The sequence below is a fragment of the Alosa sapidissima genome, chromosome 4, assembly GCF_018492685.1.
Source record: "Alosa sapidissima isolate fAloSap1 chromosome 4, fAloSap1.pri, whole genome shotgun sequence".
Lineage (NCBI taxonomy): Eukaryota > Metazoa > Chordata > Actinopteri > Clupeiformes > Clupeidae > Alosa > Alosa sapidissima.
Genome location: NC_055960.1, coordinates 28,904,529 through 28,923,487, shown reverse-complemented (window position 1 = coordinate 28,923,487; position 18,959 = coordinate 28,904,529). Strand labels below are relative to the sequence as shown.

Below are 18,959 nucleotides of genomic sequence, written 5' to 3'. Positions count from 1 at the left end.
CACAACGTTGTCAATCGCACACGCTAATTTATTATAACTTGATAACATCTTGGCTACATCACTGCACTGACCACTCAGCAACTAACCTTGAATGTGATGGCATGTAGTTAATGTAATGTGCATCTAATTCATGTTCATTCACTCACGTAACGGTAGCCAGCCGGTACGTAGTTGTGCAGTATGTATGTTGTGTAAACCTCCCTCCCAAGTTAACATATTCATCTTGATAAGCATTGTGTAGGCTTTAGTGTTTGTATTTTTACTAAGCTTTCAAAGGTCTCGGTCATGATCAATCAGAATCAAATGACAGAAATAGTAAATGAAAGCAGCGCATGTTCCCAGTGCATGTACAGCATTTCCTCGCTCTGTTAGTCTGAATGCTGGTGCCTGCTTCCCTGGTGCTAATAGAGGACATGCCTGCCTCACTGCCTGCCTGCATCAATCAAAGAGCGCAGGTGACTGTCTCCACGTCAAATTTGCAAAGCAGCTTTTTTCTCTCCATGACTTCAACAAAGATTTCCTCCACTTTCTTCATCCTTCTGCCTCCGGGACTCTATCTCTTTTCCTCTCTGCCTCTCTCTCTCTCTCTCTCTCTCTCTCTCTCTCTCTCTCCCATAGAGCACACAAGGTGCCAACTCAGCTCTCCTACTCAAAACTTAATCACTATTCTGGGCATGTGAGTGTGGATATGTGTGTGTGCGTGTGTGTGTGTGTGTGCCTGTGTGTGTGTGCATCTGTAAGAAAACCCAATCCTAAGTGCGACTCTATGGGCTTGTGTGGTGTGGGGTATGTGTGTGTGTGTGTGTGCGTGTGCCTGTGTGTGTGTGTTTGCATCTGTGAGAAAGCCCAATCCTGAGTGTGACTCTATGGGCCTGTGTGCAGGGGCGGACTGGCAATCTGGACGTTCTGGAAAAGTCCAGAACAGCTATCCATCCGACGGCCGTCAGCTGCCTGGCTCAGTGCTTCATCGGCCAAGCACAGCCTACTGTCTCTCCACATAAATATGCATCAATCAGGCTTAATCAAAGCTTTCAGTACTGTATGTGTACACTATCAGTTGTCATTTCCCCCAAAATAAAGGTACAGTAGGCTATATCATTTATCGACAAACTTCACCCCTAAAATAATATATCATAGCTTACCATTCTGTGTTTGGCGTGACTCAAACCTTAGCGTACCGCTCTTCCAATTTGAGACATGCTAGGCATTACCGTTTATTTTCTTCCATTCAACAAAGTTGCACATATTCATAAAGCATTGGCAAAGCTGTAAACTGTAAGAGCTTGGACCTCAATACGGGTCCTAAATGACTTAAAGTAAATAAACATTGCACATACAGTACAAACTTTCTTTACGAGGAGCTGTAGCCTTTCTGTGTACAGTATAAAAGACAGCAAAAGTGTGTGTGTGTGTGTGTGTGTGTGTGCGTGCATATGGTAGTGGACCTATTCGTAAGAAATTCCAGGGCCCAGTCCGTCGTTGCCTGTGTGGTGTGTGTATACGTGTGTGCGTATGCATGTGTGTGTGTTTGTGTTTGCATCTGTGAGAAAGCCTAATCCTGAGTGTGACTCTATGGGCCTGTGTGGTATGGTGTGGTGTGTGTGTGTGTGTGTGTGTGTGTGTGTTTGCATCTGTGAGACTCTACGGGGTTCTTTGAAGTAGTGAGTGTGTGTGTGTGTGTGTGTGTGTGTGTGTGTGTGCGTGTGTTTGCATCTGTGACACTCTATGCACCTGTGTGGTGTGGTGTGCATACGTGTGTGTGTGTGTGTGTTTGCATCCGGGAGACTCTATGGGCCTGTGTGGTGTGGTGTGGTGTGTATATGTGTATGTGTTTGTGTTTGCATCTGTGAGACTCTATGGGCCTGTGTGGTGTGGTGTGTATATGTGTGTGTTTGCATCTGTGAGACTCTATGGGCCTGTGTGGTGTGGTGTGTATATGTGTGTGTGTGTGTGTGTGTGTGTGTGTGATTGCATCTGTGAGACTCTATGGGCCTGTGTGGTGTGGTGTGTGTTTGTGTGTGTGTGTGTTTGCATCTGTGAGACTCTATGGGCCTGCGTGGTGTGGTGTGTCATCATCATCAGGCGCACTCAGAGCTGTGAGAGTGGGAGGAGGAGCTGAGAACGAGCAGAGATGACTCAGACACTAGCTCCGCGTAGAGAAGCCAGAGAGGATTCAAAAATGTATGTGAACTTTATGCATTATGACATCTCATGTGTCATGCTAACACCAGTGTTTCTAGTGTGTGAAACGTTTGCAGTTGTTGATCCATGTGTGTCCTCACGGCTCTATATTTATCCGAGTGGTTGTTGGTTACACCCCTGGTGGGTTACTCTCACTGTGCATGCATGTGTAAAATGTTTCATGAAAACACTATCAATTTAAAACATGTTTCTTCTTTACCGCAGAACACCTTCTTAACCCAGATTCCAAAGCTTACACACAACAGTGTAGGACTGCTGAGAGATGGCTGGGGGGACCTGGCATGAGTGAGGAGGCCAGGTTAAATGCCTGTTGAAAAAAAAAACTGAGAGATGGCTGGTAGGGCTTTGGCATGAGTGAGCCGGCCAGGTTAAACGCATACAGACAGCGTCTTTGCAGGTGAGTCATCAAACATGCTTCCTGGAGGCATGTCAGAGCATCTCTTTTCATCACACACACACACACACACACACAGTCATCAACAATGCATACAAACATACATACATTTACACACACACACACACACACACACACACACACACACACACACACACACACACACTCATCAACAATGCACACATGCATACACATACACACACACACACACACACACACACACACACACACACACACACACACACACACACACAGTCCTCAACAATGCACACATGCATACACACAAACATACACATACGTATTCACACACACAAACACACACGCACATTCACACAGAAATCCACAAAACGAAGCTTACAACAGTGTTTTTTTTTTTTTTTTTGTTGGAGGGCGATAAAGAGCTCACAGCAGGGAGACGCGGAGGAGACTGCGGGAGCGGCGAGTGAAACCTCAGTGAGCAGGAAAGTCCCTAGACTGAGCTGACATCTCCACTCAGCCTTGTTAAGCCACTGCTCACAGGCATGCTCAGCAGGGCGCTGCCACTGATCGATACACACAACCTGCTCACCAGAAACACACAGGTTTCATTCACACACACACACACACACACACACACACACACACACACACACACACACACACACACACACTCACGATACACTAGTACACACAGAGACATGTGCACACACACACATACTCACACACATACACACACACACACACACACACACACACACACACACACACACACACACATACACATACTCTCACACACACACACATACTCACACACATACACACACACACACATACACACCCATACACACATATGCAAACAGACCCAGTGGTGTGCAGACAGACCTCTCTGGCTCCAGTGTCCAGGCCTGGGCTGCAGCTGCGGCTGATGAAACTAAGCTGGCCTGGCACTGCTCGCCTGCCATGGCATCTCGCTCTCCCTGTCCCCCCTGTCTCATCCAGTCTGTTGCCTCCCTCCGCCAGTCTTTCTGCTCCACCTCCTGTGCCCTCTCCGCCTTGTGTTCGCTCTCTCCCTCTCTCCCTCCCTCCCTCCCTCCCTCCCTCTCTCTCTCCCTCCCTCCCTCTCTCTCTCTCTCAGCCCTCCTCCACCCTGGCTCACTCCCCTGCTCATGCCACACCACACCCCCACCACCTCCTTTCATCTCCCTTTTCCTGCCACTGGTCTCGTGCAGGACTCCAAACAGAGGGAGGCGAAGGGAGCAGAGGGGGCGCAAAAGGAGGCCGCCTCCTCACCCCTATCCAGCTGTCCGCGGTTCAGCGGGTTAAAGTAGTAATCAGGCAGAATACAGAAAACAGCTGTGTCTTCATTATTTGAGAAGAGAGTCTGGCCCTTTGGATTACATCCAGTGGAGTAAGACTGACCAGGCGGGCAAGAGCGGACCCTGTGGTGCAACAAAAACAGGTCCGCCACGTCGAGCGGTCGTCTCATCTTGGCCCTGCTCACAAACCTCGCTCCATGTGGGTGACATCTGAGCGGCTTCAGTGGGACGATGTGATGCATGCTGCCACACTCTGCCCACTCGTTCGCTGGCTCCCAGCAGGGGCGCCATTGGACACGTGTGTGTGCAGTGTGACAGTAAACAGGGCCTGGAGCCAGTAGTGCTTTGCAATGCAGATCCGTCGTCAGCCTCTCCTCTTCTCTTCTTCTCACTGAGACACGGACGTGAAATGGCTTCGTGCTCACTGAAAGCATCCTACATTTTACGCACACGCTCTTTGAAGTGAGTTGTGAGAGTCAGGTGCAGGGGCTTTCATATGAGCTGTGCTTGATCCATATGGAACATTTCCCTGCAATGAATGCCTGAAGACATGCAGTGTTGAGGTCTAGCATAGTATTGATATTGCAGCTGTAAAATCAGCTGAGCCACAGTCCACAGTTAACCCTTCACCTGAGGAGTTTTGAACATTCTAACAGAAGATTCTGTCCCGCAAAAATGTAAAATTCAAAAATTCCATGTTCAATTCAATGAACCCAGAGTCCTAGAGAGAAATATATCTATAAGGCTCTGAATGAACCCAGATATTATTTAGAACGTTCAATTTCCAACATTGCTGTCACACCGATGTGACGGTACCGGTTTAAGGGTTAATATGGTGTCTGGTCTCTGCAGTGTGAGGTGTCATACAGGTGTTTCTGGTCTCCATGTCTCTACCAAGTCAAGAGGAAAAGGAACATGATTTGGGTCTACAGTCGCAACGTCCTGATCGTCTCACTCTCACAGGCAAAACTACTGCACCAAGCACTCATTCGGAATCCAGCATCAGTTAGTTCCAGTGCAGTGCAGCCTGACTCAAAGAAAAAGAAATCATGTTATGGCAGCTAATGTCATCCACTCAAGCTGTGACAGAAGTTAAATTAGTGTTAAATTACTGCTGTTCACGCTAATCTTCAGCTGGCTCTGCCCTGTTCACATCACCAAGTTTTCATGTGTGGACACAGCGTCGGAGTCAAAGACCCCACGTCACAGCTTGTTAGCTTCTTAGCCGCGTCCTCTCCCTCTTGTTCCCGACACCTGGGGTCGTCCAGGAGACGTTGCCGAGACGATCACCCACAGCGCTAGCTGCAGTCAGAAGCCATCCCATAATTAACGGTGTGATTTGCCCTTCAACTTGTGTAGCTGGGCGCAGTCAGGCCCAAACATTTCCCCCAGTGTCCGTGGTGTAGCGCCCAGTGTCACTCTCTGTGAGTGAGCATGGCGGGTTAAATGAGCAGTACCGTGATGGCAAGGCACAGCTGTTCGCCACGTGCCTGCAGACACACCTCATTCAGTAAAAGTGTACCTCCTGGGAGACAACGACCGTCTACGGCGTCGGAGGAGAACCTAACTAAGAGGGAGATGAGGCGGGATGAAATGTGAGTGAGCGAAGACCGCGTAGGCCCACGTGCCATGCTCTCATCCCCGACCCTCTCGGTCTTCAGTCGTCCCGCACACACACACACGTTAGCGTTCAAAACCTCAGCACACAGGCCTTATGATGACTGATCTGACTGAGAAAGAGAGCGAACCGCAAATAAATGTCTGAGGCATTGGAACAGCAACTGCAATGCAGGTAGGGCTCTCAGAGTCAGTAGTACCTGATGCGTGATAAATGTGTTTCATATATTCATATTTTCACTGGAAGATTGTTTCACTGCCACTGTTTTATACAAATGATTATTATTACTAGTTAGATTGGGAGGGGAGAGCTCATTTGGTCGAAATTGGTCGTTCTAATCGAATTTCTTCTCTTCTGGGCTTTGCTTTACAAGAGAATTAAAGTTGATTGTCTGTTTTGAGGTTTATGATTAAATGGAGGCTGAACACTCATAATTTCAGTCTGAAATGCCAAACTGACTTCTGCGATTCGATCTGCCAACAGTGTTATCAGCAGAGTACAGGAAAAACTGAATTCATTTTCCCATACAAAATGGTGGCACTGAATCAGTATCAATATACACAATACAAGGAAGGTGGACAATTATAGCAGATCAGATTCCATACATTTATATGAACAACAATACCAGAAATACAGTATGAACAACCATACCAGATCAGATTCCATAGGCCTACATCAGTTGAAAACTCACAAAATACACCCACACTGACAATGCATGATATGCAAAGTGCATGTCTAAAGCTACACAAACCCTGGCACATTCACACACAAAGGGCAGAGAGAAATGCAGACACACACGCACACAGACACACATATTATACTGTATCTACTGCCTCTCTCACACTCACAGGAAACGTGTGCTTCGCCTGGGGCTTGGCTAGCGAAGGCTATTAGCTCTGCACAGACGCAGTAGCTTCTTAACTCCATGGGCATCACCTTGCGGGTCACTGACTTTCTCCTGATGCCTTTCGCCATCGCTCCTGGTGCTCTTTAACAGTGAGAGAGGGCACAGAAATAAGACCCTGGCCTGGATCCATTCAGCTGATGAGACGAGGGATGAACAGACAAGAGGTGTGTAGATAACCCAAGACAACTCGGCTCTGCTAGACAAGACAGAGCTGTTTCCTTTGGGATAAACACTCAATGTTTTGGAGAGCCGTGTATTTTTAGTCCAAGGATAGATAACTATGACCAATGAAATCAGATATGCATGCTTGCTTAAAGCAGATGGAGACTCACGAATCACACATGCACATACACACTAACAAGCACACACACAGACAGACACACACACATGCACACACACTAACAAGCACACACACAGACACACACACACTAATAAGCACAATCACACACACACATACACACATTGGGCCTGGGAGATGACAGGACAGTGCTGTAACCTTGAGAGTTAGCGGATGTGGCGTGCGCCTGCTGAGCTGAGTAATGTGCTGCTGCCTGTCTGAGGCTGTGTAAGAGCCCTGGGAGGGGGTGGGGGGGGGGGCAATACTCCGGCAGCCACAGGCTGACTGACCTGCATGCATAATCCCATCCCAGGTACGCTCCACAGGTTCTGACCACATGGCGCTAGCCACTCCATCCTGGTGGTCCGCATATGCCAGGTGGCAATGAGTAAGCCTTCAGACGACGGTAAATTAGTCATGGAATGTACGCTGTCTACTATTTTGAGCGCTAAACGGTGCTGGATAATGCTGTAACCTTGAGAGTTAGCGAATGTGACGTGTCTGGTTAGTGCTGCTCTGTCAGTTTAGGTTTTAGATTTCAGTGCTCTTCACTCTACACAACCCCCTATTCATCTGTTTGCTATATTTCCTGTCTTTGATGCATGCCACACACTAGGGATGGGCCACCATCAATATACAGGTAGAATTCCTCCCCATGACAAGAATGTGCCATATTGCGATATAAATGATATAGGCAATGACATATTTATATGCGGCGTTATTGCCAAAAATGTCATAAACATGATATAGTTTTAAGTCTACTGTATATCACACATCCCTACTACATACACATATATGCATGTTTTGAATATCTGTGCTCCAACAGCAGACAGGTCAGTGAATGGCATGGGATTTCCAATAGGAGTGAGACAGAGACAGGTGAAGGGAGATGAGAGTGAGAGACAGACAGCATGACAGAGGAGAAAGATAGCCCATCAGAGTGGGAATAGTCTCAGCAAGAGGAGAGGAGTTAAAGAACGAGAGAACCAAAGGGGAGAAGAGTTAAAGAACGAGAGAACCAAAGGGGAGAAGAGTTGAAGAACAAGAACCAAAGGGGAGAGGAGTTAAAGAACAAGAGAAAGAAGACTGCTGAGGAAGACAAGAGATGAGTGAGGAAGCATATGGGATAAACAGATAAGGAAGAAAGGTAGATAAAGACTGCCCCCCCCCACACACACACACACACACCACCGCCACCGCCAAGAACGTTTCGTCCTTGACACCACTCTTACAGCTCTACAAAGACAGCTCACAGTGAGTGATGTAACTAGGCCACATCTTCTCACTCGCATCCATGCAGAAAGACAGTCAGAGACAGAGATGAGAGAGACAGAGAAAGAGAGAGAGAAAGAAGGAGATAGAGAGCAGCAGCGAAAAAGCAGAGGAAGACCGTTTAAAATCAGCCAAGGGTCACCTGTAGTAACAGCTAATGTTACCTGTACTGTAAGCATCAGTGAGACGCTTGCAAAAATAACAGAGATTTCATCACTCGTCACCAGAATAATCATATCAGACATAATTAGCTTCAAGTGGCCGTTTACCCTCATCTGCCATGTGGCATATTTGTGGACATTTCACCTCATCTGCCAAAATATAAAAATAATGCGGTATCTATCCCCAGTAATCCTGATATCGCCCCTCATCAAGAGCATGGGATAATCCTACAAGCTTCCAGCACTAAACTGTAAGCCACTGACACATTGAAATGACCAGATGTTTATAAATATGCCATGAAATTGTAGAAATGTGGACAAATCAGAATAGTTATTTGCCACCACAAAGCAAAACATACAGTAGCACTTCAAATGTCCAGTGAATCCATTTGAATAATTTCACGAACTGACTGTTACAACTGCACCTCTGCAAACTGACTAAACAATCAGCCTGACACTGACATCAAAAGACAATATAAAAAGGTAACAACTCTGTGTTCTTTGGTTCTTTCATGTCTTGATGTCTTAACAAAATTGTTTTACACTGTATCTGTATGGATGCAATTACACTCGCTGACATTAGGACAGAGCCTGTGGTCTTTGTTCTTTGTTGTATAAAGAGATCAACGCTAGTGATAAATGTTAGCTCTCTCAGAGCTTCTCATGGTGGTTCTTAAATTAATCATTCCAATAAGGGGTTTCACATGAGCAGACAAGCAATTTAGTCAACACCTGAGACACAGAAAGACAGCGTGGACGCACACAGACGAAACAGAAAATCGTGTAGAACACAGAATGCAGTGACCTACTGGAAGAGAGACAGAGAGAGTGTGAGTAAGAGCGGTATCTCTGACCTGGTTCTCTTCATGGGTGACCCTCATCTGCTCCTTGAGCACTGAGGTGCGTGCGGCCTCCTCCTTGCGCATGACGCGCTCCTTCTTGAGCTCGGGGCTCCAGAAGCTCTTGATGCTGTTGGCCGAGGAGCCCAGCTTGGTGTCCTTGAGGTCCAGCTCGCGCCTGAGCAGGTCGTTCTCGCGTTGCATCTCGCGCAGCTGCGCCTGCATCTCCAGCAGCTCGCCGCCGCTGCTGCGCACCGCCTGGCGCAGCAGGGCCGACGGCGTGCCGCCGTGGTGGTGGTGGTGCAGCATGGACAGCGAGCCCAGGTCGGCGGCGCCGTAGCCCAGCAGGTCCAGGTGCGAGTGCGGCAGGCCCGCGGTGGCGATGTTGGGCGTGCTGCCCATGGCGGTGACGCGGCCGCCGTACACGCGGCTGGTGGAGCGGCCCAGCGTCATGGTGCCGCGCGGGTAGGTGGCGTGGTGACCCGTGCCCAGCCCCTCGTGGTCACTCAGGTACATGGGCCCTGAGGTGGCGTAGGCGGCGTTGAGCGACTGGATGTTCTCCATGGAGAGGGTCTTCCCCCCTCCGCCGCCGCCACTGCCGCCTCCGCTGTGGGCGCGCCGGTGACCCAGCCGCGGCGAGCGCGGGAGTCGAGGCGAGCGGGCCGGGCTGCTCTCCAGGTGGCTGACCGTGCGAGCGCTCCCGTACATCTCTACCGCCTCCCGCCGAACGCCGTCTGCGACTGGGTGTGACTGGACGCCCGGGGAGTGTGTGCGCGAGGGCTACTCTGACTGGAGGCTCCGCCCTCTCACTGCCACACATCAGCCGCCTGCTGCTGCCTGACTGCCTGCCTGCTGAGAGCGAGGAAGAGAGGGGAGAGAACGAGTGAGACAAAGGAGAGGAGGAGAAAGAGAGAGAGAGAGGGAGGTGAGAACAAGTGAGACAAAGAAGGAGAGGAGAAAGAGAGAGAGGGAGGTGAGAATGAGTGACACAAAGAAGGAGAGGAGAAAGAGAGAGAGGGAGGGAGGTGAGAACGAGTGAGACAAAAAAGGAGAGGAAGAGAGAGAGAGGGAAGTGAGAATAAGTGAGACAAAGGAGAGGAAAAGAAAGAGAGAGAGAATGAGTGAGAGAGCACATGTGAGTGAGAAGGATATTCTACAGGTGGAGCTGGTGTGTCTGTGTAACATTATTGCCCCAGAGCACAGTGGGTCAGAGTGCTGTGGATCTCTGGGCTTATTGAGTCGCCTGGCGTTGGCTTGGTGAGTACCAGTACGAGCGCTAATTCAAATGGAAGCCTGCTGGGACGTCAAGACTATCCTTGGCTTTCCCCTCATGATGCAGTGCTCCCATTCTCATTAGCTTTGACCTACTGTTGAGCAATGACACACTTCCTGTAGATACACACTCAAATACACATGGTCACGTGCATACAGTACTACACACACACACACACTTTTTGATTTAAAACTTCTAACCTCCAATCACAGTTAATGAACATATATTATAAAAAAAAGTACTTGTGGTTTCGTAACGCTGCCTGTTAAAAAGCATAGAAAAACTCTCACACATACAGTAGGAACGTTGAATCAAATAATGTGTCTTGTACCGAATTATAGCCTTGGCGATATCCTTCATCAACACCACTCCCACTCGTGTCATATTGCTTAAATATAAAATCCTGTACCCAAATCTGACCAGATGCAAATTAAGTGGAACTTACCAGAATTGAATCAGAAAATCTCACGTCACAGTTTATTTTTGTACTTCAATCTTTAACCTTACATTAAATCCAATCTCTCAGGTCGTACCAGAGACCTGATTTTAATCTCAATGCCAAAGTCAAAGTTAAAAAGGTCATGTGCAGTGATGTCACTGTGTAACTGACAACTGAGAATTAGTATACCATTAGTGTGCCTCTGTTTTACTGCATGTTGTACAACAGTGCTGGTGGCATGCTGTGGCAGCTTTAGCCAGAGCTTCCTCTACATCTTGACAGGACCATTTTCCTCCCTTCGCTCATCTGTGTCAAGCACACAGCATGTGGCTGTGTGTGTGTGTGTGTGTGTGTGTGTGTGTGCGTGTTTGTGTGTGTGTGTGTGTGTGAAGTTTATCTGTCTTGCCTCAGAAGGCCTGCTGCTGGCTAACATTCTCCTGCTGCTGAGGAGTCAACGCTTACCGTCCTCCAGTCCCCGAAAGCTATTCAGCAGAGAGAAGACTTTAAAATGGCTGCTATTGCTGGCGCTGTCTTTTCCCATTTTGTCTCTGATTACAGAGGAGGACGTGTTGCATGCGCAGATTACTCGCCCACATCGCTCCTCGCCTCGCCTCACTCACCACCCTCGCCCACTCTGCCAGAGGAGGGCTAAAGATCCGTTATTAATGTGTCTTTGTCTGGGTGAAGGACCGGCAGCCCCAAACCCTGCACTCAGCCATGGTCAAACCCACAGCGGGCTAATAATAGTCTCAGGTCAGTCGAAGTTTAATAACAAACACTGTCCGCTCAAAAAATATCTTTACCCTTTGTAGTGGGATGTTAGGAGAGAGACTTGACACCCTTGTCATACTATTTGTGAGTTAATGTTACTATTGCTGGATTTGTATGTGTGTGATACACTGTGTTTCTAATCTGACTACACTGAAAATAAAGACTCTCAAAAAAGATTTGACCTCAGATGACTTTGCAGCAGACCTCCAGAGAAGACATTTATTGATTAAATAAATAACAGAGCTATGCACAATAAATGTGAAAGACAGTTACTAAGAATGTGTGCTCTATGTCCTTCTAAGATGTCTCTCACTCCATGTGTCTACCCCTCGTTATACCACTAAAGAAGCTTGAATCACACGTCCAACAGCTGCACACAGTAGGCCTAGTTTTGAATTCGGAACAAAGCATATTAGTCAGTGGTGAAATCCAGCGCAATATGATATATGATGTTGTTCTTACATTGAAGGTCACGGGCCAGGTGCAAGGACTCTACACTGAAGGGAGAGGATACTCAATTCTATCTACACTATAGCCCCTTCTTTAGTAAGAGGCTCTGGTCAGATCTAAGCTAACCAATTGACCCTCAAAACCATATAGAGAATCTCTATAGGACAAGATAGCCCACATGGGCAGGCCATGCACTGTAAATCAGGTCTAAAACAGTGACTATCTACCATAAAGCACCCTTACTTTGAGAGGTAACCACACACTGAGAAATAGTAATGTTTTCATCCATTTTTGAATCCTACAGTAATATCACATATGGAATTTCACTTACATTCACAGATCAAAATCATAATTTTATAGATCAGAGAGATTTGTAATGAGATGTGGTTCGTGATCAGTTGGTCTCAGTACAAAGATCAAAAAGGTTTTCATGTTCTTCTCTCTATGATTTAATATTTTATCCTTTCAGGGCCTTTTTCGCTGTATCGATTTATCAATTTCATCCTTTTAGGCAATTTGTCACTTGCAGGCTCCTCTTTAAAATGTTGGCATGGAAACCATGCCAACGAGGTTAAAAATAGCACACCTGTCTGATATATGTACGGCCGAGACCCTCTGGCCGAGCAGCACTGGGGTGCGTCCTTTTGCAGAGTGAAGGAGAACTAACTCGGGCTGCAGATGGCAGGCTGGTCATCTGCATGCCCATCCATGCCAGGGCAATGACACCATCATCCTTCCGGAAGCTTCACTCCCCACAGAGCCACATGACACATTATACAGCACCATTGGAGAATATCACCATCTTTGCTTAACACACTACACTGCACAGGATGCTTATGTAAGATCTACAAAAATGGCAAAATGCAATGAACTAAGACTCCGATTCTGTGCTATGTATGTAAATATTCTCAGGAGCAATGTGATACAAAGGACTGGTGTTGGCAAAACACATCAAATGAATCAATAAGGATTTGCTTGTTATGTCTTTCTCCCGCCCTCACAAACGCATCCTTTTTTCCCCACCAGCACCCTCCTCTGAGATTTGTGCCACACTCGCGTATATTTGAGATTATGGTACACCATGGTATGAAAATCCACAGATATCATACTGTGTACATTTGATATTATGGTACACAATGTTATGAAAATCCACAGATATCATACATTTCAGATTATGGTACATCATAGTATCATACATGAGATTATGGTACTGTACACCATGGTATGAAAATCCACAGAAATCAGACTGCGTACATTTGAGATTACGGTACACCATGGTATGAAAATACACAGATATCATACTACGTACATTTGAGATTATGGTACACCATGGTATGAAAATCCACAGATATCATACATTTGAAATTATGGTACACCATGGTATCATACATTTGAGATTATGGTACACCATGGTATGAAAATCCACAGAAATCAGACTGCATACATTTGAAATTATGGTACACCATGGTATGAAAATCCACAGTAATCATAACTGTGTACATTTGAGATTATAGTACACCATGGTATGAAAATCCACAGATATCATAACTGCGTACATTTGAGATTATAGTACACCATGTTATGAAAATCCACAGATCATACTGTGTACATTTGTTTACTATCAATATTGAACAAAATGCCACAGGAGGACACAAATGGCCCAGTTCGCCCATATCAAACACAATCTCCCCATGCAGATCAAAGCATGTGTCCTGTTTATAACTATAATCCCTAGCAAATAATCTGTGAACTGTTCAAAATTGATTATAAAATGCACTACTTAATTTCTATATCTGTTGTCTGTCTGTTTGTAACCTCTGAATTAATCATGCAAACATTATAGACAAATGCTGTGAAACCGTATTATTTTCTGAGACGCTTCTCACACTGACAGTCTCATCTCATAATCCCATGGGAATCAATAAAGTATCTATCTATCTATCTACTGTGCCTAATGTGCCTACATAATACATAGCTTCTATCTTAGGTAAGCATCCTGACCATTCTTGCTCATTCAGATATGAAACATGTGGGATCTTTGCTCCCAAAAACAGCATGGGATATTTGCCAACAGAAACTGGCGAAATTGCAGGAGCACTGGCACCTGAATGCAATGCATCTTAATAGGGCAATGAAAGGGAGTAGGTCAAGGACAGACGACCAATATTAGCTATACTGGTTAAACCATAATTTAATCTGAATGATAGTAGCCTACTGATGGGTCTGTCAGATGCCCACTAGTCCCTCTTTCGCTGTCTTGAGTCTCACACGATTACCCACTATACCCACTAAATCTCAAGCTTTAAAAATGTAAAAATCTTACATTGGCACAAATAGGAGGGCTCATGATACAGTATGTGTACTGATGACAGTACCCTACAGGCCTAAAGATTTGTTGAGAATGAATCGGTTGTTTCCTTCTCCGAATTACTAGGGTGCACAGTAGTGACACCACGAAGGCCTTGCAAAGTAGACCAATAAAATAAGACTTATGGGCCAAAAATCAATCTCCCTCGATAAAAATAAAATCTCTTTGCCATCTTCCAGGACACCGGCCCATGTCCCAGCATGAGATGCTGGGCAAACGTGCAGCTGTGTAGATGCCGTGTAGGGAAATCACTCGAGCTTATGTGAAGGAAACACAGGTGGCATGGCATTTCAGAAATAGGAGTTTCCAAAGACCCAAGGGATGCAGCTACAGCTCAGTCATAGTTTATCCCGATGTTTAATCAGTAGCAAGGCTTATTTCAAGCAGAGCAACTCCTCTTGTGTCTAGGCCGCTAATGCTGACAGCTAACGTTTTCTTCACCCCAGACATTATGGCCATCTCCAGTAGGTGTGGCCCCTCAGTGACACGAAATTAATAATTAATCAACGGGCCTCTCGGTGTAACTGTCAAACACACTGACAATACAAAATTTACAGTTTATGCATCCAAGCAAAGTAGGCTATCCAGCGCACTCTGTCAGGTTGCCTCAGACTTCTGCATCGGGCATAACGTTATGATATGAGAGGCTAATATTGCCTATCAACACGACAGCGCTTCTGTCTGTTCATAAGGACCTGAAGCAGAGCTGCACTCACAGATGCTCTATAAATGGCACTGTCATTTAGCCTGAGAAATGGATTTAAATCGTAATTGTCTCTCTGGTGGCGTTGGTTAGGCTACTTTAGACTCGGTCTTGGTGTTATCATGTATGAAAGAAAACAGCTGCTGATTGAAACTATACATTTTGGTAGACGCACACAACCTTCCTTAGCCCTCCTGCTGCCATTGTTGATTGGCCATCTATAAGGGGTTGCCTTTCTAGTGGACTTCTTCGCTGTCACTCACGTGAAATGGCAAATTCAGTGAGGGTTAGTTAGCGACATATTATTTTTTTTTTCTAGGCTACGGGTGAATTAACAGAATTCACGGATATCCTACACGAATAGCGACGTTAAGTAATAACCAACACTGTCAAAAAATCGACTATAATGTAGGCTAGGCTACTGACAATGTAGCCAGTAGACAAAAACGAATCTGGAATCACGAAGCATTGTCTAAGGTTTAATGGTTTTAAAACGCTCATTCCGAGGCATAGGCTAATTGACTAATAATATCCTGCATAGTGTAGGGATTAGGGAACGCTCTGAATTGTCAAATGATGTCTGTCTCTGACTCTGAAATGGTGAAATTGGTGATGCAACCCTAAATGAAATGCAAATACAGCCTATTACAAGATCCACAGAATTCCACCTTAGAATGTTAAGGCGAGTGATCAATTAGCTTAGGCTCAGTAGCTACTCCCTGAGCAAGTAGAGTGGTGATTGCAGTGGCATTAATTTTTCCTTAGTCGTCACCGAACAAATTGGCCTCATTCTAATCAACAGATTGTTAACATAATTGGTGCCCATCGGCCGAAGGCATCGCGGTTTACCTGGATTCGCGTTTGCGCTCCACAATTTCAAAGCTGTGATTCTCTGCGAACGCCTGCCTGTGCAGAAGAGCATCTTCGTTTGCCATTGTACCTAACTACAGCTTTGAATCATTACACAACGTCGATGAGCCCAAATAAAATGTACTTGATCTATGTCGGCTATGGTTCATTATATGTGGGCTGTAGATGTGCATATCCGTACTACCTTTTAATGGTGATTCCTCTCCATCACGGCGCCGAGCCCATGTCTTGCCAACTCCATTCACGCGAGTCTGTCAGCATCCGGCACCGTCATTGGGCCACGGACACGCGCCCGGCTCCTTTACTCACACTAGAGCATCAGTTCAGCAACCGTTAAAGGGCCAGCTAACTTAGCCTAATATGTGTATGTCAACATACAGAATTAAGGCTAAATCAAGCTACTTTGTCTTTTAAAGCAGCCAGACAGTAGCCTAATGCCAGTTTCATAAAATGAGGTTGCGCCCAACATACAGATTGCTGGTGTTGCAACATCTCTGAATGCATTTTAGAACTGTAACATGTCTATCTTCTATCCTCTCTGTGTCATGTTATGACATCTTATGACTATATGTCAGAGCTACCATCCAGACTATATGTTTTTTATAGGTTGTGAATGGATGTGTGAAAGAGTCTTTGTATTAGGGGTGTCGCGGGCGATAACCATGATATACAAATGCTATGATTTATATTACAGGCTATAATAATACAAGTTTAATATCATCTTTTATCAATTCTCATACACTTGTAATATTTACAGGCTCTCCACCTCACCACAACAGTATTGTGACTGCACACAAAAGGCTGAATGTAACTAATAGCGTTATCAGTTATTTGTTCAATTTGTTTTCCCCTGCACATGCTTCTGTGAGATTATGTAACACTCCAAGTGTATCCAACAGGCTAGTTACTTTGCTAGACATGTCCCTCTGAAGGAGGACTCATCAGCCTTTGGCATCACACGCCATTGACACACCAATCTCAGAAAAGAAGTAGCCTACCGGTATGTGTGTATGTGTGTGTGGCTTGATGGTCTTTTGAACCCACACTGTCAACTTCGAGGCACCTAACCCTAACCCTAACGCTTTCCAGGCAGCGCTGTATTGAAATCGACGGTGGGGGCCCAAAAGACCATATAACGTGAGTGTGTGTGTGTGTGTGTGCGTGCGTTTGTTTGTCGGTGGGGTTAACGTACAACCCCATCTTCTTCTTCTAGTGTGTCTTCCATTCAATACAGTAGGGATGTGTTAACCCAGCCAATCACATAGGGACATGTGTGGTCTGCTGTAATTGGCTTTGCTGCCGGAGGGAACTCTGTGATTGGCCTGACAGGCAGCATGAAGTCTCCCCTGCTCCGGCACTGTCCTCAGGGGCAGAGCTGGAAGGAACCATCTGCTTCAGACGAGCATCTCAGGAGACCCGGCAGCAGCACTGCTCTAAAGCACAGAACTGTTCTAAAGCATTCCCCACTTCATTGAACTGTTCTAAAGCATCCCCTGCGTCATAGAACTGTTCTAAAGCATTCCCCACTTCATAGAACTGTTCTAATGCATCCCCACTTCATAGAACTACTCAAAATCACTGAACAGAAGTGTTCTAAAGCATCCCACTTCATAAAACTGTTCTAAAGCATTCCCCACCTCATAGAACTGTTTTAAAGCATCCCCGCTTCATAGAACTGTTCTAAAGCATCCTTCTTCATAAAACTGTTCTAAAGCATAGCCGCTTCATACAACAATTCTAACGCATCCCAGCTTCATGGATCAGCTCTAAAGCATCCCCGCCTCATGGAACTGCTCTAAAGCATCCGCACTCCATGGCGGTATACTGCTGATGGTGGCACAGGGAGGATGGAGGTGGGCAGGGAATATGAAAAGCCTTCTTTTTTATGTATGGGAGCTTTTGAAGCCCACACACGTTAATCCGAGAAGTCTTCAACCTTACATGAAGGAAGGGCTTTAAATCGTGCCATGTGAGGGAGGCCACGGTCAGCCACAGAAGTCTATGGTCAGCATGTTAAACAGTAAATCGTGATTGCATGTGATGGTTGTAGAGAGTTCGAGTCTGAACGGTGTTGAGGAGACAGTTTAGGGGTGGGCTGTTTCCATGGAGATCCCCATGACTCCTTATGGAGCAGTGAATCAGCGTTTCACAGATAATAACGGTAAATCACAGCAGTCGAGGCCTCCTGTGTTCAGTGCTGCTCTGAAGTGAATCAAATTGAAATACGGCAACCATGCACCATGAGGCATTTTCTTCACATATGCCTGGAATTCTTCTAAAGTAAAATATCTGACCGCAGAGTTAATCACCACATATTGTGAGAAAACATTTCTGTGACTGTCGAGCATGCTGCAGTGTATGACATCACAAGATTTTTTTCTGGAGGTGGTTGGTCTGAGTAATACCCCAGCCCCTGCTTTGCCTCTGCCTACCCGCTACACACACACACACACACGCACACACACACCCTGCACATACGCACGCAAACACACCGCACATAGGCACGCACACACACACACACACACACACACACACACCGCAAACATGCACACATATAGTCACCCTGCAAGCTGTGCTGGTGTCATAAATTTCCCAGCCAATGTTGATGATGACTAATTGTGACAGGAGGCAGAGGAATTTGAGGCATCACCAATGCCAAGGTTTCACACACACACACACACACACACACACCTAAGAGGTTAAATGGTGTGTGTAAGAGGTTAAATGGGAATATACTGTACCTTTTCCCATCACCAGCTCTGGTTTCATTGGTTTCTCTGGCCATTTCCCCCCAAATGACAATCAATATCAGCCTATTGATTTTCTGAGTTTCAGTCTGACTCTAAGACTGAATCTTGCAGAGAAGAAATTAAGTGTTGCCTCTTCAGAGTGCATTGCCAATGGTAAAGTGCTGTTTTAATTATCAAAGAGCCGGCTATTGATCAAATGGTGTTGAGAAAATCAACTCAGATCCGTCTGATTGAGGAACAGATGAAGGAAGAATCGCTGTCTTGAGTCAACTACAGCCTGCTTGCTGTTCATGTCTCTTGTCATTACATA

The 18,959-nt window shown here is 46.0% G+C and overlaps 1 protein-coding gene across 7 annotated transcripts in view; it reads right to left on the bottom strand.

Moving 5' to 3' along the window:
• erc2 (ELKS/RAB6-interacting/CAST family member 2) overlaps positions 1 to 16,172 on the bottom strand; it is a 52,404-nt gene extending 36,232 nt beyond the window's left edge. For 6 of the 7 annotated variants that reach the window (XM_042088263.1, XM_042088266.1, XM_042088269.1 and 3 more), the window contains exons 1-2: positions 16,084 to 16,172; positions 9,041 to 9,877 (exon numbers count right to left, since the gene is read on the bottom strand). In XM_042088263.1, coding sequence (XP_041944197.1) covers positions 9,041 to 9,733 — 693 coding nt within the window. In that variant the 5' untranslated portion in view covers positions 9,734 to 9,877; positions 16,084 to 16,172. The remainder of the gene's footprint in view (positions 1 to 9,040; positions 9,878 to 16,083) is intronic. The other variant, XM_042088264.1, reaches the window with a different exon arrangement.
• Positions 16,173 to 18,959: the final 2,787 nt, after the last annotated feature.